The following is a 24,884-nucleotide window of genomic DNA, read 5'->3' as shown; positions in this document are numbered from 1 at the left end:
ACAGTCAATGTTATGCTTACACAAGTAGGCTGTTAAAAAGAATGCAAACTGATGGAGAGCATTTCCAAACATCAGACACTCACCACAAAAGGGAGGGAGGGAGCGGAGAGAGAGAGGAAGGCAGGGAGGGAGGGAGGGAGGGAAAGAAAAAGAAAAAGAAAAAGAAAAAGAAAGAAAAAGAGAAAAAGAAAAAGAAAATGTTAGTTTATGGAGTTTAAATCTGAACTGATTCAAAAGATGGGAGTTTCCCCCAGGTGTTGAGTGATTCCGCACACTTAGTTCAAATGAGCAAGCATATTATTTTTCACTTTTTTCTCAAAAAGAAAAAAAAGAAAAAGAAGACACAGAAACTTCCACCCAACCTTTAGGAGTTGCTTTCTTGGCCCAGAGTCAAGGCACTGAAATGTACTGCTAATGAATCAGCTTACAACCTACTTTGCTTTGGTGATTTACAGAGACAAGCCATGGCTTGTTATTCATGAGTGCCACCAGCAGTCACTACAGGGGATGCCATCTGTCAGGCTCCTCCCTAGAGGCCCTAAGATTAGGCTGGAGCATCCCGCAGGGCACATTCACTGAGATGGGAATCTTCCTGGGATCCACTGCAGGACAGTCACTGACACCAGATCTTAAGTACAAATTTGGATTCTAAAAATGAGTGGACGGGAAAGGAATGTAACAACATACATTTGCCATCTAATATTTTATTTTTTGATATCTTGAACTGAAATTCTAAATGAAAGCTAAATTAATTCTTTAATTCTATAGTTTAAAAGTGAAGGCAGCAAAATTTTATGAGACAATAAATATTTATTGTTTTAAGCTGCTAAGTTTTGGAGGAAACTGTTTCATGGAATAGACAGCAAGCTGTGAGGAAGATAGGATAGAGCTGCTATGGTTAATCATAAAGGCAGAGCTAGAACCAAGGGACCAGAATTTCAGGAGGGGAAGGCTGTATTCGTGAGCAGGGGACATCACTGAACAAAAAGGTGTTCTCTCCCTTTCCATTATTATCTATTTTTCTCTTCTCTTTTTGGAATGATTTTCCAAATCATTCTTCCCTCTTCATTACCCTTTTTTCTGATTCTGTTCTCCATCAATACTATGCATGACTGGCTTTTTTCCATGATGAAAACTGTTTGCTTTTACTGTATTTACAAAGCAATTTTTATATTATAAAACCATAAGAAAAGATCCCTTCTGAGAAGAAAGTGCCCAACTAGTGAGAAACAGCAGTGGGCACACAGGGAGGATTTGATTGCTCAGGGTTTTGTGCCTATCAGTCGCCTCCAGGAGCTCAGAACCAAAAGCATTCCTCAAACAGGAAACTGAAATTTAATGGGCAGTTTAAAAGGTAACATAAGCATTGAAACAGAAAGGGATGGAGAATTTGTTTCTGGTTGTCAGAGGGGGCCAATGTAATGCAGACAAGGTGCTAAGAAAAGATCACAGACAGGTACAAATTTAAGGACATAGGGATAAATCACTCCAACCTCTCTCTCACTTTCACAAAAATATGAGACCCAGTGAGTTCAGTAGCTTGTCTTAGAGAATACCATCTCATCAACTGTCCTCCAAGAGTCAGCCCCAGCATGGGCTCTCCATGAAACCCTCCTTTCCCTCTGGAACTGCCGCTCCCTGTTCCATCCCTGTTCACACCGGGTCAGGCTGATCTGCTTAGGTCTCTTTTTTCCCTGACTGCAAGTTCCCAATGGGCAAAAATGGTGAACCATGCTTTCCTAGGGGCGGCATACAAAAAAAAAAAAAAACCCACTTAATATGTATTTGGAGTGAACATACACACTCAAGTGAGGCTGGCCAGTGGTAATGCCAGGAGTGGAACATTTCAACCACAAGATGTGATCCAGTAGGGACAGAACATTACAACAAGGTGGACTTCACATGAGGAGTGGGGTCCTGACTCTTACTTGTTTTGTATTTTGAGGAGGGCAACTTATTTACTCTAACCCATAATTATCTGTCCTGCCAGACTGTCATCAAGAACTCAATAAGGGCCAGGCGTGGTGGTTCAGGCCTGTAATCCTAGCACTCTGGGAGGCCGAGGCGGGCAGATTGTTTGAGCTCAGGAGTTCGAGACCAGCCTGAGCAAGAGCGAGACTCCGTCTCTACTAAAAAAAAAAAAAAAAAAGAAAGAAATTAGCTGGACAACTAAAAATATATATAGAAAAAATTAGCCAGGCATGGCGACTTATGCCTGTAGTCCCAGCTACTCGGGAGGCTGAGGCAGAAGAACTGCTTGAGCCCAGGAGTTTGAGGTTGCTGTGAGCTAGGCTGACGCCACAGCACTCTAGCCTGGGCAACAGAGTGAGACTCTGTTTCAAAAAAAAAAAAAAAGAACTCAATAAGATCTACCATGTATTCCACAGAGAACAGTGTCCAGCACAAAGTGGGCAATGCTTCCCACTCTATGACACAAACTTTCCCAACTTCAACACTTCTGAATTGAGAATGTGACTTATACCTGCCTAGCTCAGCGTTTTTCAAACTTTTGGTTATGACACATCAGGGGTTGTGAAATCAGTCTGGGGTCATGAACACCACTTGTAAAATAGTATAGAGAACATGGATTGCACATAATAGAGCTGTGCATTACCCTCAGGGGATATGTTCCAAGACACCCCCCACCCCTGGGTGCCTAAAACTGCAGATAGTACTGAACCCTATATATATTATGGTTTTTTCTATACATACATATGATAAAATTTCATTCATAAATTAGGAACAGTAAGAAATTAACAATAATAACTAATACTAAAATAGAACAATTGTTATAATATACTGTAAGAAAAATTATGTGAATGTGACCTCTCTCTCTCTCTCGCCCTCAAAATATCTTATTGTACCATACTGTAGGTACCTGACACCCAGAAAGCCAAGGGGGGACTACTGTAAGCATTCCTTCATGAAATGTGTTTAATCATGTGTGTGCACGCGTACGTGTCTATGTGTAAATGAGTACATGTGCATATGCATATATATACAGACACATGTACATAAAATGTATTTCTGGTCAAAGATGTTTGAGAACCACTGGCCTAGTTGTAAGAAATAAATTTATGACAGGAAGGTGTGGCCCTGGTGGACAAACACCATGCTGGCTCCCTAGTTTTGCTATTTTAGATCAAGAACTTGAACAAGGTGAGGGGTAGAGAGAAGAGGAAGAGGCCTCAGTGGGGAGGAGGAGGGGTAGATGAAAATAGGGGCAGAGCAAGTGAGGCTGAGTATTCGGTCCAGTCACGCATATGTGTTCACAGGATGCTGTCCCTTTCCTGCCTAGGTTATGTCCCTTCTAATGACTTATGACAGGCTAGAAAAGGGAAACTGTACAACTCTTTAAAACATCAAAGGGGAATATTCATTTTATTTTTGGTTCTAATGTCATTTATATTATGCAATTAGTCTTTGACTTTAAAAATTCTGAAAAGTAAATATCACATCAGCTAACAATATAGTCAATCCAAGGCGAACCTCAATCAGCGTGCTCCTTCATGATGTGCCTGCTCCACCCTCTGCTAGGCCCTAAGGTGACAAAGAGAATTAAAACTACATCTTTTCTCAAGAGGCAGTCAGCCTTCCAGGTCATCAGACAGTAGAATGAATATTATAATAAAGGAAGATGCTAGAGGCCAAGGAGACACTAAGAGAGGCTCCTAATGCAGCCTCAGTACAGCTATTTCAGAGAAGGTTGAAGAGAACAAAGAGGAGAACAGAGGCAAAAGGAATCAATCACAAGTGGCAGGCCCTGCCATCAAGTGCCTTCAGGCACTGTTTGCACAGGACCTGGCTACAATGCCTGCACTACAGCTGTGGAAGACGAAACAAGAAATGCAACTGGACAGCAGGCAGGCCAGTGAAGGCATACCTCTCCCCAAAATGTCCCCAAATTCCTCTCAACCTTCTATAATACCAAAATGTCACCCTTATAACAGTAAAGCCATGGCAGGATTCAGACTCTGAAGAATGACTTTACAACATGGGAAACAGTATGTGAGGTAATATGAAACTGTGAAACAAAGAAATTAACTTGGTATCCTTAGTATAGCCATTTTATACTGAATTAAAAATGAGGTAATGAATGGGCTGGACACAGTGGCTCACACCTGTAATCGCTGGAGGACTGCTTGAACCCAGGGGTTTGAGACCAGCCTGAGCAACAAAGCAAGACCGTCTCTACAACAAATAAAAAAATTACAGGTGTGCACCTGTAGTTCCAGCTACTCAGGAGGCTGAGGCAGGAGGATCGTTTAAGCCCAGGATTTTGAGGTTGCAGTGAGCTGTGAGGTTGCCACTGCACTCTAGCCCAGACAACAGAGCAAGACCCAGTCTCAAAAAAACAAATAAGCAAAAATGAGGTTATGAAAGTGATTACAGACAAATACTGATATTTAAATCATCTGAGAGTTTCTGCCCTCTAATACAAAGTTTTGTTTTCCTATAGAGCTTCACATGTGCACACATATGTGTATGTTTATACAAATATATACACACATATATGCACAATAAAGGATGCCATCTTTGTAATGGAACAATGAATACATTTTATAAGTTGTTCAATGAAAAATAGGAGAAAGGTTTATAATTTAAGCCTCTGTATTTTCTTAAACAATGCAAACATTAAAATAGCCATTTTAAGAGAACACACTTTGGTTTCTTACCATATGCTAAAATAAAAGGATTCCAGCAAGATTTTGCCAACAGTTGACCAATGGTGGGGAATCTTTCAATGATTGTATTAGGATCCTGTAAAAGAAAATTATATTTTGGTCAGTAAAAAGGCATTATGTAATGCATAAATATTGAACTGACATTATAGGCTGAGGGAGCTTGAATGCTTCTTGTTTATTATGTGTTTTTAAAAAGTAGGCAAAAAGGATTAGAGAAGACTTTTAAGTAAGTAATTCAAGTAAAGTTTTTTTGGTTTGTTTCTTGAGATGGGGTCTTGCTATATTGCCCAGGCTGGTCTCTGACTCCTGGGCTTAAGTCATCCTCCCTCCTCCTCGGCCTCCTAAGTAGCTGGGATTACAAGCACATGCCATCATGCCTGGCTTCAAATAAAGTTTTATAAGCAGCCAACCATTTTACTTTATCCTAAATCAGGTCATCAAAAACTAAGACATATGATATAATAGGTAAAATTAGTTTTGTTACAAAATTGATTTTATTTTACTCAATAGCCAGGAAAGGACACTTTATTTAAAAATAAAAAAGAATGCACAAAAATAAAAAAAAACATTGGTGATTAAAAACTATATAATCCCATATCTTCATCTGGGCTTTTTATTCTAACATATTAAGAGAGATTCCTAACTCAGCTCCAGCAAGGCTATTTCAAAGAAGGTTTAAAAGGACAAGAATTCTGAAACTTGTAAAAAGAAATAAAGGCAGCCAAAGCATAAAGATATATATCTCTGTTTACTACTATTTTGATTACTATATGGTAAATGACATCATACTTAGTCTATAACAACTTAAACTCTGAGACAAAAAAAGATCAACCAAATAGAAAACAGCTTAAGATTAAAAAATACACATGCCCTTGCACAGTTGGCCCTTTTCCCACTTCTTTACCTTTCACAAAAGGTCAAAAATAAAGCCAAACTGAGATACTGTGCTGGTAAGCTAAAACGATAAGCATTTCCTGATGCTGCAGCAAAATATTTCTCACATTTGTCTCAGCATTAAGGCTGGTCCTAGACATTCCAGGACCACATTAAGGTCAAGTTACATAAGTCTTATTACAAAAAATAATTTTAAAAATTAGTATTGGTGTTCACATGACTGTATCTTTCCTTCTAATTTCTAAAGACATATGAACTCATTAGCAACACAAATTAGTCTTCAAATTTCCTACTTGCTTCTTTGATTAAGGGAAAAGAAGCGTAACACAAGAACACCTATGTTAAGCGACAATTTTGCTTTTCATTTTGATATTTCATTTTGAAAGAATATGTTCATAATATGAAAGCATACACTGTCATAAAAATGTCTATTACAATAAAAGAAATTAAATCAAAAAATTAAATTTTAAAAATAAATTATTTAACAATAGTGAAGATACTCAAAATCTTAATATTTATCATAAGTATTATATTTATATTATATTAAGAAGAGATCTTAATATTTGTCATCTCTTAGGACAGGCCACTTGAGAACAGGGTTGAGGAAAGGGTAAGCATTTCAGCAAACTCTCCAAGATTCAAGGAACACAAAAGCCTTTAAAAGAATCTCATGTATTACTTGACAACAAGCATCAAAATCTTGTTTATTTAAAAACAACTTGCTTGGTCAGGAAGTCTCATGTGACAACACAACTACTCAAGAAGAAAAAATTGATAGAATGATAAATCAGAAACTAGGAAACCAGCTCTTGTCAGCATTACCTATGGGTAATTTGTCTTTCTAATCCAAGAGCACATTAGGTCAATACCACAAGTCCCTGACTCTGGATAGCATTCTGTCTTGGTGAAATCTGGTACAGTCCCTCATGTCATAAAATAATTTCGTTATTTTGGTCTACTAAGTACCATCTCCTTTAAGGCTCCATACATCTTCCTTAGGAACTCCTGGAACTGAGGCAGATGAAGACAGGTATCCTGCTGGGTTTCCAAAGTGGAGGCCTGGTCCCATACAGAAAGCTTCTCCATCCAAAACTGATAATCAGAAGAAATATCTACTGAATCTTGAGCCATCTTGGAAAAAGGGAAAAGGTGGTGTCCCTTCACAGCGGCCTGCTGAACAATGAAGGAAACAGTGGGCACATATCAAATCTGTAAGAAAGGGAACAAATGAAGCATTTTAAAAAGGATCTTTTATCACTGCCTTCACAACCCACTGATGGGTGAAGGGGGGATTACAAGGGACTAAAATAGCATGCCTTCCTTGCTGGAGTCATCTTTGAATTATTTTAAAATGTGTCACCCAGCTGTAGCTCCAACTTTTACCATCTGAACTTTTATCATGATAATACCATTAGGCCAGAAGTCATTATACCTCCACAGGCACATGCTAATTATGCACAAAAAAGCACAGCTGATAATACTTTATATCTTCTTTTTAAGAGTGAGCTATTTTTAAATGTTCTGAATATGAAGTTCATTTGACTATTTTAATGTGATGGGAAATCAAAAACATCCATGGGTGTTTAGTAATAGTCTGTGCCTAAGAAATGTTTTTGAAGTTCTTATGTTTTATATGCATTTCTGGCTTCTCATTTAGGTGTAAAAAAAAAAATCTCTATGCATTACTGTCTAATGAATTTTCTTCCCAGTTTCTCTTCATTTCTTAGGAAAAAAGTAAAATAATTCATTCCACATGCATCAATTCAAACAATCTGTCTAATTTAACTAAAGACTGCTTTATATGCTTGATCTCAATTCACTCACAAGAAGCAGCCATATTTTAGTAAAATATAATAAATTCCAATTATTGAGGAGGCATACTAGTCCTAAATTGACAGAAGATAAAATCTTATAAGCTTGACTTCCTACCCCTTAAGTTCAGAACAATGCAGTCACACAGTGAGTGTGGGTCTCAACCTGAGCTGGGTCAGTGACTGTAGATGCCCCTCCCATCCTGCACCACTCCATGCCCAGCCGAAGCAGGAACTGGGAAACAGGAATCGGGAATCCCAGCAAGCAGAGGAAAGACAGCCGCTTCTCAACAGGTGCAGGCCTTCACAGACTCTTATAAAACCCCTGAGGCAGGGAGAATATCCAGCAACCTAATTTCAAAAGACTGCTTCCACTAGTGGTAAATAAAGTGCATTTAAACCCTCAGCAGCAATAATTAACAGATAAAATGCTCCTGATTAAATATCAAAAATATGAACAAAGGAGGTTGCCATTACTAAACAGGAAAACAAGAAGAAATTTACAAAGATAATACCACTTGGCTTCAACGCAAAAAAAAATCTAGACCAGGAAGATGAAAGTTTTAAAATGAAATTTAAAATTTTACAGTGTTTGTATTTGCTTTGGCAGCACATATACTATAGTTTTGGGGAGGATCATGTCAAAATGAACCAAAAAAGGTTTAATAATAGAGGGAATATATGCATACTGTTAAAATGGCATTTAGCCAAAAATCTAGGTATTGTCCCTGATTTCTCCCTTTCTCTCATTGTCCTCATCCAAGCCATCACCAACACCTGTCAATTCTACCTCCAGAATAAATACATGTGCTCTGACTTGACTGCATGCACTTCCATCTCACTGCCGCCACCCAGCCCAGCCCTAGAGTGTCACACTTGCCTTCTGCCAGGCCCAGCCTGCCCCTCTCCTATTCACTCTGTGCCCCGTGGCAAAAACAACTTTGGCAAATGTCAATCAGACCCAGTACACTTTCTTGCTTAAAATCCCCTTTTCAACAGCTTCCTTGGAGAGAAAACCAAACTCCCTCTAGAAAAAAAACCCTAGCTGCTTACTGGAGACTCAAAGGCCCTGAAAAACATGGCTCTGGCACCTCCTCTGTCCGACTCACCAGTCCAGACCTCTCATCTGCTCCATAAACACAGCAAGCCCTTCCCTGCTTCCAGAGCTTTCCGCTGATTCCTTCGCATAGGTTATTACCCTGGGCATTTATCTGTTCACTTAGTTACTGCTTCCTACACTGGTATGTAAATTCCCTGTCTTCTTAGAATTTAGCATAGGCCAGGCAAACACTAAATATTGAATGAAAAATTCACTGGTATTTTTCAAAGTACAGTTTTAAGCTAAATGCCATAGCAAAATGCTGCTCCAGACAAACCAAGTTAATTTTTAAAAGGTAACTCCCCCAAAAAGATAATTTTAAAAGCATTTTGTTACCTGTGTGAAATTCAATATCCCATTTTACAACTATAATAATAGCTTACATATGCATACATTTATTATGCTCTTGGCGATATATTAAATGTTTTATGCATACTATTAGGTTATTAAGTATGAAATGTCCAATTTCCTTAAGTACTAAGTTTGGCTATTGATATCTCTGACATTTTACTTTGACACTTCTTGTTTTATGTTTATTGTGAAGGTACATCCTCAGTCTTTCAAATGCATGTTTTGGCTTCTGATTATCTTTCAAATTTTTTTTTTACAGCTATTTTTGTGAAACCACAAATAAGTAAAAAATTTGTGTTATTTTCAAATGTGAGTTCTGTCGTGGAACCAATGTAGCACAGACAGCTCAAAATATCAATGAAGTATTTGAGAAGGATGGGACTAATGAATGCACAGTACATCGATGGTTTGAGAAGTTCCATTCTGGTGATTTTAATCTTGAAAATGAGCCACGTGGGTGACCTGAGACCAAGGTGAATAATGATGAATTGAAAGCTGTAGTGGAAGCAAATCCATCTCAACCTACGCGTGAGTTAGCAGCAAGGTCTGACGTTACTATGCCATCAATATTGGACCATTTGAAACAAATGGGCAAGGTAAAGAAGCTGGATAGATGGGTTCCGCGTGAATTAAACGGGAGTCAGAAGAGAAATTGTCTCGAAGCTTGCCTTTCTTTGCTGTCACGACATAAAGGCCAACGATTTCTACATTATAATGTTATGTGTGATGAAAAATGGATTCTTTTTGACAATCGCAAGCATTCAGCACAATGGTTGGATAAAGATGAAGTGCCGAAATACAGTCGAAAACCAAATATTCGTCAAAAAAAGCTAATGGTGTCTGTTTGGTGGTCCAACGCTGGTATTATCCGCCACAGCTTCATGAAACTTGGTCAATTACAGCAGATGTCTATTGCAACCAATTGGACGAAATGATAAGGATGCTTTCGATTAAACAGTTGAGGCTGGTCAACTACAGTTCAATCCTCTTGCAAGACAATGCTCAACCACATGTTGCATAAACAACACTGCTCAAACTTCAGAAGCTGGACTTGGAAACTCTCTGTCAACCACCGTATTCATCAGGCCTTGTACCAACTGACTACCATTTCTTCCAGGCTTTGGACAACTTCTTGCAAGGAAAAATATTCAATTCTCAACAAGCTGTAGGAAATGCCTTTCACGGTTTCATCACCACTTGCTCTCCAGACTTCTTTGCTGCCGGCATAAACAAGCTACCGTTAAGATGGCAAAACTGTGTCTGCAGTTTAGGCACATACTTTGGTTAATTGTACTGCTTCTTGTTTGAACTATAATAAACTACACTTTTGATTCGAAATCGGACGTTTCATATTTAATGACCTAATAACTAATCATCACAGCAACCCTATGAAATGCGTACTATCTCCATTTTACAGAGGCACAGAGAGATTATGTAATTGCCCAAAGCAAGATTATGTAAAAACCCAAAGGAAGTAACTGCTAGTAAATAGCAGACTGTGGAATTTGAATCCAGTGTCTGGCTCTAAAGTCTGTGCTGTTAAAGAAATAAACCTGAATAAACAAATGGATGAATTTCTTACATGTTTCACATGGCACTACATTCAGATCAATTTAGATATTTGGAAACAGTAAATTGAAGAACTTTTTGATAAAAAAGACAAGAAATATGAAAACAAAGTTGTAAAAAATCTTTTGCTTAGCAATAGAAATGCATCTGATTGTTTTAAATGGAAACAGCTTTAGGAATCACGCAGCACAGTAGTCCTCAACGTTCTGTTCCACAGAGTGCATGCATGCATATGTGTGTATGTTATGGAAACCAGCGGTGCCTTGGTTGTGATGACAGCAGTGGGGCTGCCACCAGCATTTAGTGCCTGGGAGCTACCGGTGCTAAACACACTGCGATGCACTGGGGCAGCAGCTCACAAAGAAAAATGTTCTTCCACCAAAGGCCAGTGACACCCCTACTGAGAAACACTGATCTAAACTGAACACTCTAGAATGGGCATCAGTTGGTTTTGTCTGTTTAGCATTCCTCCTCCCTTCCTTTGGGAAATTACCTTTCTCCATTCCTGAGGTCTTGGTGGGTCTGTTAATCAAAGTGCCTTGTGCCATCAGCCAAGGGGTAGGATGATGACTCAAGTTGGATCATCACCCCACCCTTGGTTGGGAATCCAAATCTTGAGTTCAGACAGACACAGAGTGGAACGAAGTCACTGCAAGGGTCTCTAAGTATAGATCCCTGGAGCTTTCTGAGCTCATGTCTTGAAAAAAGAACGGTGTTTGTCTCCACACTTTAAATATTTCATTCCACTCTCTTCTTGCTTGTATGGTTTCTGAGGATAAGCTGGGTGTAATTCTTATCTCTGCTCCTCTACAGGTAAGGTGCTTTTCCTCTCTGGCTTCTTTCAGGACTTTTTTTATCTTTGACTTTCTGTAGTTTGAAAATTATATGTCTAGGTGTAGTTTTTCTTGATATTTTTTCTGATTCACGTTTTTTGAGCTTCTTGGATCTATGGTTTGGTATCTGACATTAATTTGGGAAATTCTCAGTTATTACTTTTTCAAGTATTTCTTCTCTTCCTTTCTCTCTTTCTTCTCCTTCTGGTGTTCCCATTACAGGTATGTTATACCTTTTATAATTGTCCCACAGTTCTTGGATATTCTGTTCTGGTTTTGTTCAGTCTTTGTTTTATGTGCTTTTCAGTTTAAGAACTTTCTATTAAGATATCCTCAGGCTCAGAGGTACTTTCCTCAGCTGTGTCTACTAGTGAAGTCATCAAAGACATTATTCATTTCTGAGGTTGGTGTTTCTGACCTCTAGCATTTCTTTTTGAATTATTTAGAATTTCCATCCCTCTGTTTACATTGCCCATCCATTCTTGCATGCTGTCTACTTTATCTATTGGAGCCCTTAACATATTAATCATAGTTGTTTTAACATCTCTGCCACCTCTGGTTCTTATGCTTTCTCTGTCTCTCCAAAATGTATTTTTTGCTTTGTAATATGTCTTGTAATTTTTTCTCAAGAGCTGGAAATAATATACTGGGTAAAAGGAAGTGCTGTAAACAGGGCTTTTGTAATGTGATGGTAAGGTATAGGGGATGGGACAGTGTTCTAAAGTCCTATGATTAGGTCTCAGTCTTCTATGAGGCTATGCCTCTGGGCCTGGAATTTCACAAGCGTTTCTCAGGTTTTTTTCTCCCACCCTACCCTCATCCCTTAGGTAGGAGAGGTTGGGAAGAGCAGGCTGGAGTTGGATATTTTCCTTCTCCAACATGGTAAGCTTAATTTGGCTGTGGTTTGGTATTAGGCTCTTATTATATAAAACCCCAGCAGGTAAGGCCCTGGTTAACTAGTTTCTCTCACTGTTAAGAATAACAGAGTGCTCTGGCATATTTCAAAATGGTTCCTTTTCCCCTCCCTGCCAGAAACACAAGAGGACTTTTCTTCAGTATTTACCATGAGAACCTGGTTGAGCTCCTAGAGGTAAAATTCACAAAAGCATGGAGGATTCCCTATGACTGGGTCCCTCTGGAGTTTTTAAGTCTTAGACTTGTCCACACTGAGCCTCCAGTAATTAGTCAATTACAGTTCAGGCTTTCCCACCCTAGCACTGGTTCCTGAGGAGGTTTCTGTTCCAGTATGATGTGATTCCCTGTATCTGCCTCTCTGTCTCTCCAATTTGGGGGGTAACAGTTTGCCCTGTGACCTCACTTCTCTTACAGATCTCAGAAAAGTTCGTTTTTTTAGTTTCTTCAGCTTTTTATTTATTCTTAGGATGGAGTGGCAACTTCCAAGTTCCTTGAGTGCAGAACCAAAAATTGGAAGTTCTTCCACGGTACAGTTTTTCAGCTCTCTTTGATTCTGTCAGGTACCCTGGGGCCTTCCACCTTCCAATAAATTTTTTTCTTTTTTCTTTTTTTCCCACTTAAATTAACCACTGTCAGTTTCTGTGGTTTTCAATCAAAGAATACAAACTTGATAATGGTCATAGGTACCAGACAGCAGACTACAGACAACAGATCTTTGGACCAAGGAGGGGAATTTGGAATTGCTTATTGAGCCAAGACAGGGAAAATGGCAGTGAAACTTCTGTTCAGTTTAGGGATTTGGAAACCAGAAGCCCATGGAACAAAAAGGTAATACAGATGGATGAGATACCTCCTGCAATCAGGGCCCCTGACTCATTATGCTTTTCTAGTAAAAACAGCCAAGTGAAAGCCACTGGAATCCACCCTCCTCCCACAACAATAAACTATCAAAAAAACAATGCCACACATCTGGTGATTTGCACAGACCCCCACCTCCCCAACTGAGAAACCAATGGGTCAATAATATTAGGCCATCTAAAGAATAATCAAATGGTGAGTCCAATTCAAGCTGTACTTTCAGATGCAGGTCCTTGCTGGAGCAAATTAATACCTTTGGTAGCTACAATGCAGTTATGAAGCTGGTAAATGCATTTGTCTATTAGGATAAATTGAGGACACAAGAAAGCACTTCACTTTCACGTGCCTCAGAGATGTCAATTCAGGATATGGCAGATTGTATTGGGGACATGTTACATCTATGCGGGTCTACTGAAGATTACCAGGCTGACAAAACCTGGAGAATAGAAAGTCACAGACATTTTGCATATATTCCAGAAAATGAAATATAAATCCCATGAACATACAGGGCCCGCCATTTCAGTAAGTTTCTTGTGATCGCATGGTCTGTGCCAAGTCTGGATATGCCCTTTAAAATGAGGATACATAAGAAACAAGTACCAGTGGTTGCCTCCAGGGAGGAGAACTGGGTGGCTGGCTAATAACTGCAAGAAAGGAATTTAGATTTCACTGTATACCTCTTTGTATTTTTTCAATTTAATGTCACATATACTACTTACTCAAAATTAATAATAAATAAAAATTAAAGTGAATGATAACTACTGTGCCTTGCACTTGCTAAGAGGCAAAATGCTTGGCTGATATCTCTGGGTTTCTGAAGGCAGCATATACTGCATGGGTTTCGGATCATTTATCTTCCTCTACCCATTGCCCTGGCAATAAAAACTATGGGTAGGACTGCGAGCAAGAGTCACTGCACAGCTGGGCCATGCTGAAGTGTTCTGCCTTAGCAGATCCAATGCTGTTTAAAGCATGTGTGGAAGATCTGGATTCTGGGAAGAGCCTATGGCAGTCCTTAGTGACTACACTGATCTTCCAAGCCACAAAGCAGGGTGTGCCCATCAGCACTCTATCATTAAGTCAAAGTGCATGAGTGAGGTTTTTGAATGCTATCTGTATTTGCTTGCTATGTCATACAACTTTTTAAAAATTCCCTTCTTCCATTTTTCCCACTCCTACTACTGCATATGTAGAGTATATTATTAGTAGACAAATTTTCTATTTAGTCTATAATTTACAGGATATAACAGACATGGGAAGAGGAACTGACATTATCCAGAACTCCTAGACTTGAAGCTAGATGAATTAACTAGATCTACTTTGGATTATCTTCCTTTCTGAAGGAAGAGAGAGCTAAATTGTGTTAGCTGAAAGTGTCCTAAAAATTCTGTATCTGGAAAGCAGTGGGTCTGAATGTCCTCAGTAGCCAATAAGTGAAAGATGGTAGATTTCTATGGGTGTTGCCCACCTAGCACCCCTTTCCCATTCTTTTGATATGTATACTCCCCACTTACTGCCCTTGTCTCTTTCTCCATGGTCTTGGTGAGACTTTGGATCAAGGTGTACATCCTTAGAAGTTGGGGAGTTAGAGAAGTCTACAGATAAAACAGCTAGGAAATATGCAACACAGATAAAATGAAGTTTATGCCTTTTTGTCAGACACCACTAACAAACAGCAGGCTTTCTCTAGAGTAGCTTCTGATGGTCTCACTTAAACACAGGCTATGTGGTACAAGTGAAATTTTGTTGATAATGGTTTTTTGGGTAACTGTTTAATGAATACTTAAACTCAGGTATTGTCAACCTAATCCATCCATTATAAAGTTCACCATCAACCTCTTCTCTAAGGGCTTTAGGATCCATTGATGATCATTTTAAATCCAAAAGGGGTTGAAAAATAGTGATTTTCTAATTTTATCAATTCCCCTGCTTTTATGATGCTTATTGATATACAGAAGCTTTACATTTTTAAGTCACCAGATCAACAACCTTTTCCTTTGGAAGCTGGAATGTATGTCATCTCTCGAACCCTGCAAATTGCCAAAAGTTCTGCCAGCTTTTTTGACTTTTAGTAGCACAGACTCTTTTTCAGGTTCTTGGTCTCTCCCCTCTTCTTAAAAATGGCAAATGTTGCAAGGGAGAAAACCTGCTACAGAATTTCTCCTCAGTACTCTGCACTTACCTTTAATCCAAGAGCCTAACTCCTCAAGTCCTGAGTATTTTGCAAGTCTCCAACACCTTCAAAAGATGTTTTATCTGGCTTTTCTAGCTACTCTCACATAGCTGGAAGAAAGTCTACCATAAGGTCTCTTGATTAGCCAGGACAGGTGAAGTAAACCAAAGTATGGTGCAGAATATATTTAATATAAATATACATAGCTAAAATTACATCCGATTTCAGTTCTACTTCAGATAATGGTAAACTACATAAGTGACACCAATCTTCCTGCTGCAAGTTATTCCAGAAGGCTACATGAAATATAAAAACAAAATCTAAAAATCATCAAAGACTGAGGAAGATCATAAAGAATTATCAGAGAAAGACTCTGACACACAGGGTTGCAAAGGCCTAGGGGGGCATCCTGAAGGCCTTGCAGGCTGATCCTTGAACAAAGGCACAGCAGCTCTCTTTTTTTTTTTTTTTTTTTGAGACAGAGTCTCACTCTATTGCCCAGGCTAGAGTGAGTGCCGTGGCATCAGCCTAGCTCACAGCAACCTCAAGCTCCTGGGCTTAAGCGATCCTCCTGCCTCAGCCTCCCGAGGAGCTGGGACTACAGGCATGCGCCACCATGCCCGGCTAATTTTTTCTATATATATTTTTAGTTGGCCAGATAATTTCTTTCTATTTTTAGTAGAGACGGGGTGTACTCTTGCTCAGGCTGGTCTCGACTCCTGACCTCAAGTGATCCTCCTGCCTCCGCCTCCCAGAGTGCTAGGATTACAGGCGTGAGCCACTGTGCCCGGCCACAGCAGCTCTTTTGACAGGTTTGCTAGAGTTAGAAGTAGGAGGTCAGGCCTGCCTTAGTGAGGTTCTGGTAAACCACCCTACACTTAAGGTTAGGACCTATAAGGCTGTACCTTGATAGTATGGGTAAAACAGCCTGCATTTGGACTCCTGCCTCACTATGAAACTGAAATTGAATTAAGGTGGTCCCAGATTGCTAGTGCTGCCAGGTGCCTAGAAGATGAAAATTCTAGGTTTAAATCTGTACCAATTATCCCTCTTTTATTTTTTTAACATTTTCATACAATTTATCCCCTGGAGAAACCAAAGCATTTGGCCTATGGTTTCTAAGATTTCTCAGATTCTAAGAATCTCCCATGCTTCTGCATTTGGCTGATCACATCCCTGTGATGGCATTCAACACCTTTAGCTATTTCCTATTTTACATTATCTCTAAAAATAATTCCCCAAATACAATAAAAAGCCATAACTGAAAATAATCAAGCACACAGGAAGAAAAGAATACATGAACAAGAACCCCAAAACAATGGACAGCAACCAAAGATACCAAATTAAGGAGTCAATGGATGGGTTTAACAACTTATTAGACCAGAATTCAATATGGAAAGTCAAAACAATGGAAAAATACACAAGAATGGATAAGATACGTAGAAATACAGTGAGAAGACCAAAAAACATATCCTCGATGTGATGAAAGGAGAAAAGGGCCATCCTAGAATTCTACTCATCAAAAATAAAGATGAACTAAAGCCTTCTGACACACTAAAACTGGAAGAATTTGCCACCAGTACACCTGCTATAAAGGGTACTCTTCAGGCAAGAGGAAACTGTTCCTAGATGAAAGTCTAGAGATATGAGAAGAAATTAAAAACAAAAATGGTAGATATGTGGGAAAATCCAAATTAATGTTTATGATATAAAACAAGAACAATAGTATTTTTGGGGTTTTAAGTATACACAGAAAATAAAATACATAAAAACAATGGTATATAAGCCAGGAGAATGATAGAGTTAAGAATTCTGAGGTCCCTGCATTGTTCAGGAAAAGGAAGATAAAAGTGTTAACATTAGACTTTAATAATTCAATAAGTCATATTATAATTTCTAGGATATCCATTAATAGAATATAAAAAGGCAGTATATAATTTCTAAGTTATCAGAGCAGAAAAATTTATAATAAAGCAACATTTAATCAACTCCCCAAAAGGGCAAGATAGGATGGAAAAAGGAATATAGAAATTACAAGATAAATAAAAAGCACATAGTAAGATAGTGGATTTAAACTTACATATATCAGTAATTACTCAATAGGCAAATGGATTAAATATCCAAGTAAAAGCCAAAGATTATCAGTTTTAAATTTAAAAAAACAAAAGAAAACTGTACACTGTTATAAAAGACATATCTAAAACATGCAATTATAGGTATACAGAAAAGCTAAAAGAAAAATAGGGAAAAAGAATACCACTCAAACCAAAACAAACGAGTCAAATCTTCAAAATGATAAAAGGTTCAATTCACCAGGAAGATGTAACAATTCTAAATTTGTATATACTAATAACATGCAAATATAAATAAAAATATAAAGCTCAAAATATAACACAAAAATTGACACAACTATAAGGAGAAATAATTCCAATTACAGTGGGAAAGTTTTAACACACTTAGAAAATGAAATGATTCCAAAATCCACCCATTACAAACTTTCCTGCAAAGAAAACACCAAGCTTATTAAGTGCTCATGTATACTAGCAAAATGCTCATGGCAGCAGTATTCAAAATAGACCCAAATTGAAAACAACCCAAATGCCAATCAAAAGTACAATGAAGAAATAAAATGTAGTCTTATTCCAACAATGGAATATTGTGCAGCAATGACAATGCAGGAACTACCACTACAGGCACAGAGACAAATTGGTAATCATAATGTTGAAAAAAAGAAACCAACCCATAAAAATACACATGATATGATTCTATTTACATAAAGTTCAAAAACTAAACTGTAGGGATTACTGTAAAAAAAAAAACCTCAGGAAACCCATCACCTGCGGAGGAAGGGAAGAAGTACTACTGGGAAGGTGTGTGTGAATAGCTCTCAAGATGCTGGCAATATTGTATTTCTTGATCTGCATGGCAGTGACATATGTATTCATGTTTTAATAATTCGTTAAAATATAAATCATGTTTATGTGCTTTTCAATATGTTACTTTCCAACAATTAAAAAAATGTTTCTTAAAACTTCCAGATACATTTACCACATAGATTTCATCCCAAAGTAAGGGAAAAAAAAGTATTATAGTCTATAAACACTAATCAAGACATACACTAAGTCCTTGATGAACACAATAAAAAGTTTTAAATTGCTGAAATAGTATGTATTGTCTATTTTTTATCTGAGTTCTCTGTTTGAAAATACGAAGACTACTAGAATTGGGTGGAGACTGGGAGCTTGCTTCCTCTTTTGCCTTCCTTCCTTTAATAATGCCTCCATTTTCCCAGTCCCACCTCTGAGGGGGAGAAAATCCATAGCCTTCTTCCCAGACCCCTTATCTTAGCTACTGCTATTGCTTTGCCCCTAGAGAGATACTGTCACAAGGAGGGAGGGACATTCAATTCAGTAGTCAGGGAGGCAAGTGGCAGTGTGATGCTCAAGTAGACATATGAGGCAGCTTTCATGAAGTTCAAAAAAATGCCTTGTAAAATGGGGCTGATTCTTCAGACTTATGGTAATTTCAACGTTTTTCACAAATGTATTAATTTTTTTATCCTAGGTAATTTGCAAACTTATTAGATAATTGAAAACTGATTTTTGATCAATACCAAAATCCTTTATCTTGCCCCAAATGGCTTTCTTATGATTCTGTCTATGGCTAAATTCATTTCATTATGAGCTCCTAGAAAACTATTATTTAGTATCTTGTATTTAAGAAATAAAAGAAAGGTAGATGTTTAATGACATATTCCCTTAAAACTCAGGATTTTAACAAGTATTTTGTACACACACTGTGTATACTAATATAGCAAAAGCATGGCACGGAAAGTTAGAAGGAAATCCACATTTTCCATTTATTGAGTAATTTCTCTTTTAGCACATTTACCCAGTCCCTAAGGAATCAAAACAAACCATGATTTCACCTTCTCCACATACGTAGACTAAAAACAACAGAAGTTGTTAAATCCCTTAGTATGTATTTCCAAGAGAAAATAAAATGACCTCCAGAAATTCCTGCACAGAGAGGGCTAAAGGAAAGTCCTACTAGCAGAGGAATCCAGATGCTGGAACAGAAATGAGTGGCCAGTGAAGGACCCTACATACTTGTTCATGTCTCTGTTTCCTGCCAAGTCACAGGAGATCCTCCAGAAGCAGGAGGAGGTGAAGGCAGTGAGGGGAGGAGGGAGAAAGCAGCAAGGGAAAGCAGCCATGGGCCGAGCAAATATCTGAGATATTGAAAAGGGACTGCTTCCAATGGTGTCAGCTTAGGAAAACCGCATTTGCCCTTCTTCCCACATTTATCAATTGCTCAGAAGTTATTTTGTTGCCTGCTAAGCATGACTTTAAGAAGTCAAAATACCAAGGTACAAAGACACACCGTTGTCCATGAGGGCTCATATCTGAATCGCTGAGATAACAGGGCTCAGAGTCAAAGTACAGTCGGCAACAAAGTGGTAAAAGCTCGGGGCTAAAAGGCTCCTTATTTTGGTGAATTCTGTCCTTTAGGAGAAAGATATATTTAAAAACTTCATGGAAAATGTGCTTCACAAGGAATACGGAATTCGCCAAGCACAATTCATTAGAGTAGAAGAAGGAAGTGAAAACATTGAAACCCTTGAGTGGTATCTGAAGAAAGATAAAGAGGGAAGAAACAAGTGGGTAACAGGCCAGGGCAAAGTATCCTAATTCATTAAAAGCAAATACAAAACCATTTCCCCTCATTTAGGATAGCTGTTATTAAACACACACACACACACACACACACACAGAAAATAACAAGCTCTGATGAGGATGTGGAGAAGCTGGAACCCTTGTGCACTGTTGGTAGGAACATGAAATGCTGCAGGTGCTCTGGAAAACAGTGTGAAGGTTCCTCAAAATATTAACATTGAATTACCATATGATCCAGCAATGCTACTTGTAGGTACACACCCAAAAGAATTAAAAGCAGGGTCTCAAAGAGATATTTGTATGCTCATGTTCATTGCAGCATTATTCACAATAGCCAAAAGATGGGAACAACCCAAATGTCCATCAGTGGAAAAATGGATGCACAAAGTGTGGTATGTGCATACAACAGAATGTCATTCAGCCTTAAAAAGGATTGTAATTCTGATACATACATGAATAAACCTTGAAAACATTATGCTAAGTGAAATCAGCCAGACATAGCAAATATTGTATGATTCCATGTATATGAAGTACCTAAAATAGTCAAATTCACAGAGTTATATTCATTCATAGGAGGATACAGTAATGGAGAACTACTGCTTAATGGGTTACAGAGTTTCGGTTTGGGATGATGGAAAAATTCTGGAGATGGTTGGTGTTGCTGGCTGTACAACAATATTAATGTAATTAACGTCATTGAATTTACACTTAAAAATGGTAAAGATGGTTAAATTTTATTTATATTTTACCACTCCAAAACAGACCTGGAGTGGCTCCAGCTGTAGCTCCGCCAAGCCATGATGCAGGAGCACCTCCTACATCCCCGCTGCGCCGTCCCTCCCTGGCCCCTTCCTCGGAACAGTGTTGCTCACACTGCTGGTTGCCCACTCAACAGCCCTAAGCCCTCCACTGCCTCTTTGTTAAGAGAATACTCTGTTTTGTGCAGGAATCTCGTGGCCACATGTCTTAGGGAGGCTGGGCTCTCCCCTAATGTCAGGAGTGAATCTTGATTCATACAGAGCAGTGGATTTCAAATGTTTTGGTCTCAGGACCCCTTTTCACTCTTAAACATTACCGAAGACCCCAAAGAGCTTTTGTTTAAGTGGGTTATATGTATCAATATTTACCACATGAAAAATTAAAACTTGAGAAAAATTTTAAAACACAAGAATACACAAGCATAAATTCCATTAGCTGCCAGAGTGATGACATCATACTTCATGTAACCTCCTGACAACTCCACTGCACACTAGTGAGAAAGTAGAAAAGGCAAATTATGTCTCAGCATTATTATGAAAATGGCTTTGCCCTTCTGACCCTCCTGAAAGGATCTCAGGGACACATGGTCCTAGAGCCATATTTTGAGAATGGCTGGTATTTCCATTTGCCCTCCTATCAATTGTAGGAATGGACATGTTATGAAACTCTAGACCACAAGAACGGAGCTTTGACTGAAGGGTTACTGAAAGAGTTTTCCTCAATTTTAAATAAGTTCACTTTTTTCCATATCGGACACTGTAATCCTCATCTGACACCTAGAATGGTAGAAGTCACCTTGGGACCCAGGAATAAGGAAGCTGCAAGGACTGGCCAACATGCTACATATGGCAGAGCGGAAAGATGGCCCTGCATCCTCGCCAGTACAGCTGAGGTAATGAAGGAGCCAACTGTAAAATTTCCCCTTTTGCTTAAGCCACCATTCGTTGGGTTTTCTGTTACTTGCAGTCAAACACATTCTACCTGACACACCTCCTCAGAACCTAATTTGCTGAGCACATTTTGAAAAGCACGATGCACGTAGTACCTAGCACATCGGAGCTTGATAAATATGTATTGAGCAAATACATGAAAACTAAATAAGTAAATAAATCTAAAAAAGTTGTTGTGGAGGAGAGATAAAGATAGATAAAATTTAGACTGATTTCACACTGACAGAAGCTCTTGTAGCCTTGAGATTATCAATATTTAAAACAAAGCTCATTATAAACCACACAGTATCAAAAATAACTGTACATACCTGTCAGGGGGCCAAGAGAGGCTGAAATTGCTTCCCTTTGGTCTGAAACATCTCCAAGCCAGAGGTATGAGAGGTAAGTCCAAAAATGGACCATAACCTTCTCAAAGTAGCACCCTGATAAACAACAACACTATTTTTTCCCCATTTCCCCTGAGCACAAGTCCCTTTTCTCATGAAACAAGCACCAAATAAGAGATTTATAAACAGAATGCTAAAAAACATACTGTTTAGGGAAGAAGAAAAAGAGACAAATACCTAGCCTCCAATAAATACCATCAACTAGGGGCACAATGGCCTTGTCAGAAAATATTTTAAACCCTCTAAAATATAATCAAATATAAAATTAAGAAATTTACGTTCAAATCTGCTTAAGCTTGATAACATTCCTCCTATTCCTTATTGAAAGTCTAATACCAGTATTTTTAATTTACTGAAAGGTAATGTTTCTTTGCTTCATTATTTTAAATAAGATTGGTAAATTTACCCCTGTGTAAGTGGCTTTTTTTAAGTCACAATAAAATATTCTTGTTCCTGTGAAGTGCTTGTGAAAGAAACAAATGATATTTTCCCCCATAAAAACAATGGGGTCTAAACAAAAGTTCCACTAGAAGGAGCTGGCTTTTTCTGTGTTGAGTCAGTAGTGCTTCACCTCTGAGATAGTCTAATCCAAAACACAGACCTGAAACTTGCAGATAATTTCAAACAAACCTCAGTCATAAACAAAACCTGGGTCTAAGGAATTGGAGGAGACAACTGCAATCCAGGCGCAGAGTATATAAATACACCCTTCAGATGACTTTGCAAAGAATTAAGGGAACTGAATCCAGCAGGTAACTCTGGGGATTTCCTGAGATCAATCCTCCCATCCATGCCCCTAGTAATCGGGGGAGAAGAGCTTCTCTCTGGACCTGGCTTCAAGGTAGACGCATCCCTTCACCACAGCGCCTGCCTTAGGGACTAAGACAAAAACCCTTGACATTCTCCATCGGAGCACCAAAGAGCCATCATTCAGACTCAAACAATACCAGTTTCCCTCATATGTTCTGTTACAAATATTGATTACTTACTGTCCTTGCATTCTTGTCCCCACTTCACTTACCTGACAGCAAGACTGTTGGCTTTTGGTTAGACCAGTTAGAAAAATGAGCTGAAAAGCACATTCGTTATTAAAATATTAGTAATCATCTTCTTGCCTTTGACACTAGTGACTTGGCTCCAAGTTATTTCTACCTCTGTCTACCCTTAATTTTACTAGCAATTTATTACTAAAACAAAAACAAAGAAGCCCACACATTTATTAGAAGCTTATTTTATGACAGGAACTGTGAAAATCATTGCATATAAAAAGATGACAGTGTTTCCTGCTTTCAAGCAACCTATGGCTAATGAGGAAATCAGGACCATAAACAGATAAAACTTAATACCTTGTGGGAAGGGCTGGGAGAGAAGGAGACACAGGATGCTTCAGGGAACATCTGGAAGGGGCACTAACCCAGCATGGAGGTATCAGATGCTCCCCATACAGAAACAATGCCTGAGCTAAGCAAAGTCATGAAGTATGAGCAGGAGCAAGCCAGGCAAAAACATCAAAATCAAACACAAATGCTAATTATAATGCATAGGAACAGTTAAGTTACCACTCGATCTGTGTTTCACAAACTTGAAATAATGACTATTGAGAACTCCCAGTATTGTCTAAAATCATTTTTATTATTACATATTAGCAAGCAAAACCCAGTAAAACTCCTATATTTGTAACTCACACACCTAAAAGGAAAAAATTAAATACCAATAAATCTACAAAATGAATAAAATTTTAATTGATAAAATTAATCCAATGTGAGCAATGATGCAGTCACTGTAACTCGCTTTGGACTAACCATATGGACTTGGTACTGACTGCTACAGGCAGGTTCTGTTGAGTTTGCTGATACTACCATATGCTGAGAGATGGCTTAATTCATTCACCACTTTCTCTTTTGAACTACTGTGAAATGGCAATCTCTTACTTAGCTTAAGGATGTTATTTGCACTTTCACCTCTGTTCTTTCGTAATATCTTCCAATATTTAAAGTAGTGCTACTTGGCACCAGTACAGACACAACTATACAGACACAATCCCAACAAAGTCAATACACTTAAGATGCTAACAAACATCCCAACAAAGTAAGTATATTTAAGATGCTAAAAAAATCCCAACAAATCTGAAGATACTACTTGGTTAGAATTGCAAGCATTTAGGTGTTTGGAAACATAGGAGTTTTTGTAAATTATCACCAAAAAGAAAAATAGAAGGTGAAATCTTTGTAGAAAACCATAGCATCCTAATAAATCCCACCTGCTTAATCCCACTCATCTTTGGGGGCCTGCAAGCCTCAAGAGGAGGAGTTTAAATAACTGTATGCTATGGGTCACTGAGCTCACACAGAAAAGCGTTCTTGTGGTTAGCTTTTAGTACTACGTAAAACAAAATATTTAACTTTATTTCCTTTAAACTCTCAGCCCACATGACTTCCAGTTAAGATGGCACAGTAAATTCACTCTTTGATGGATTCTCTCTACTCCAAACAGCAATAAGAGGGGGAATATAAAAAGACAAAAGCAAAAGGATGCAGGCAAGCCAAAAAAAAAAAAAATAGACATTTTCTGTGAAATAGATATGAAACAGAGTTAAGTCCCTGAGGGTAAAGTCTTGAGCCTCCTATGCTGGGGACCCAAAAACAGGCAACAAAACTGAAAGTTTGGGTCTTATAAAGTTTTAGGGGCTAAATGTAGCCACAAAGGACAGAGTCAGAAACTAGCATCCCATTGTGAAGGCAGGATGGAAGGTGATAACTAGAGCCCTGCCCCGTTTTCACTGCCTGAAAGAAGCTTGGCAGCCTGCTTATCTCCTGTGGAGTGCTGGTCCAGGAGGATGGAGGACCCAGGCCAGCCAGGAGCAGGAGCTCAGTGAAGCAGCCTGTAACTGCTGTAGTAATTAAACCACCACTGTCAAACCTGGTT

At 38.5% G+C, this 24,884-nt stretch overlaps 1 protein-coding gene across 4 annotated transcripts in view; it reads right to left on the bottom strand.

Moving 5' to 3' along the window:
* The window catches only part of FANCC (FA complementation group C), a 246,018-nt gene that overhangs the window by 161,968 nt on the left and 59,166 nt on the right, over positions 1-24,884 (bottom strand). For 3 of the 4 annotated variants that reach the window (XR_006737903.1, XR_006737902.1, XM_045563464.1), the window contains exons 2-3: positions 6,546-6,788; positions 4,677-4,761 (exon numbers count right to left, since the gene is read on the bottom strand). Coding sequence is in view for 2 of the 4 variants with exons in the window: in XM_045563464.1 (XP_045419420.1) it covers positions 4,677-4,761; positions 6,546-6,710 (250 nt within the window). In the remaining 2 variants the exon portion in view is untranslated. Of the gene's footprint in view, positions 1-4,676; positions 4,762-6,545; positions 6,789-24,884 lie in introns of those variants that run through there. The other variant, XM_045563465.1, reaches the window with a different exon arrangement.

This window comes from Lemur catta, chromosome 10 (assembly GCF_020740605.2).
Source record: "Lemur catta isolate mLemCat1 chromosome 10, mLemCat1.pri, whole genome shotgun sequence".
NCBI lineage: Eukaryota > Metazoa > Chordata > Mammalia > Primates > Lemuridae > Lemur > Lemur catta.
This window is presented reverse-complemented; position numbering and strand designations above follow the sequence as displayed.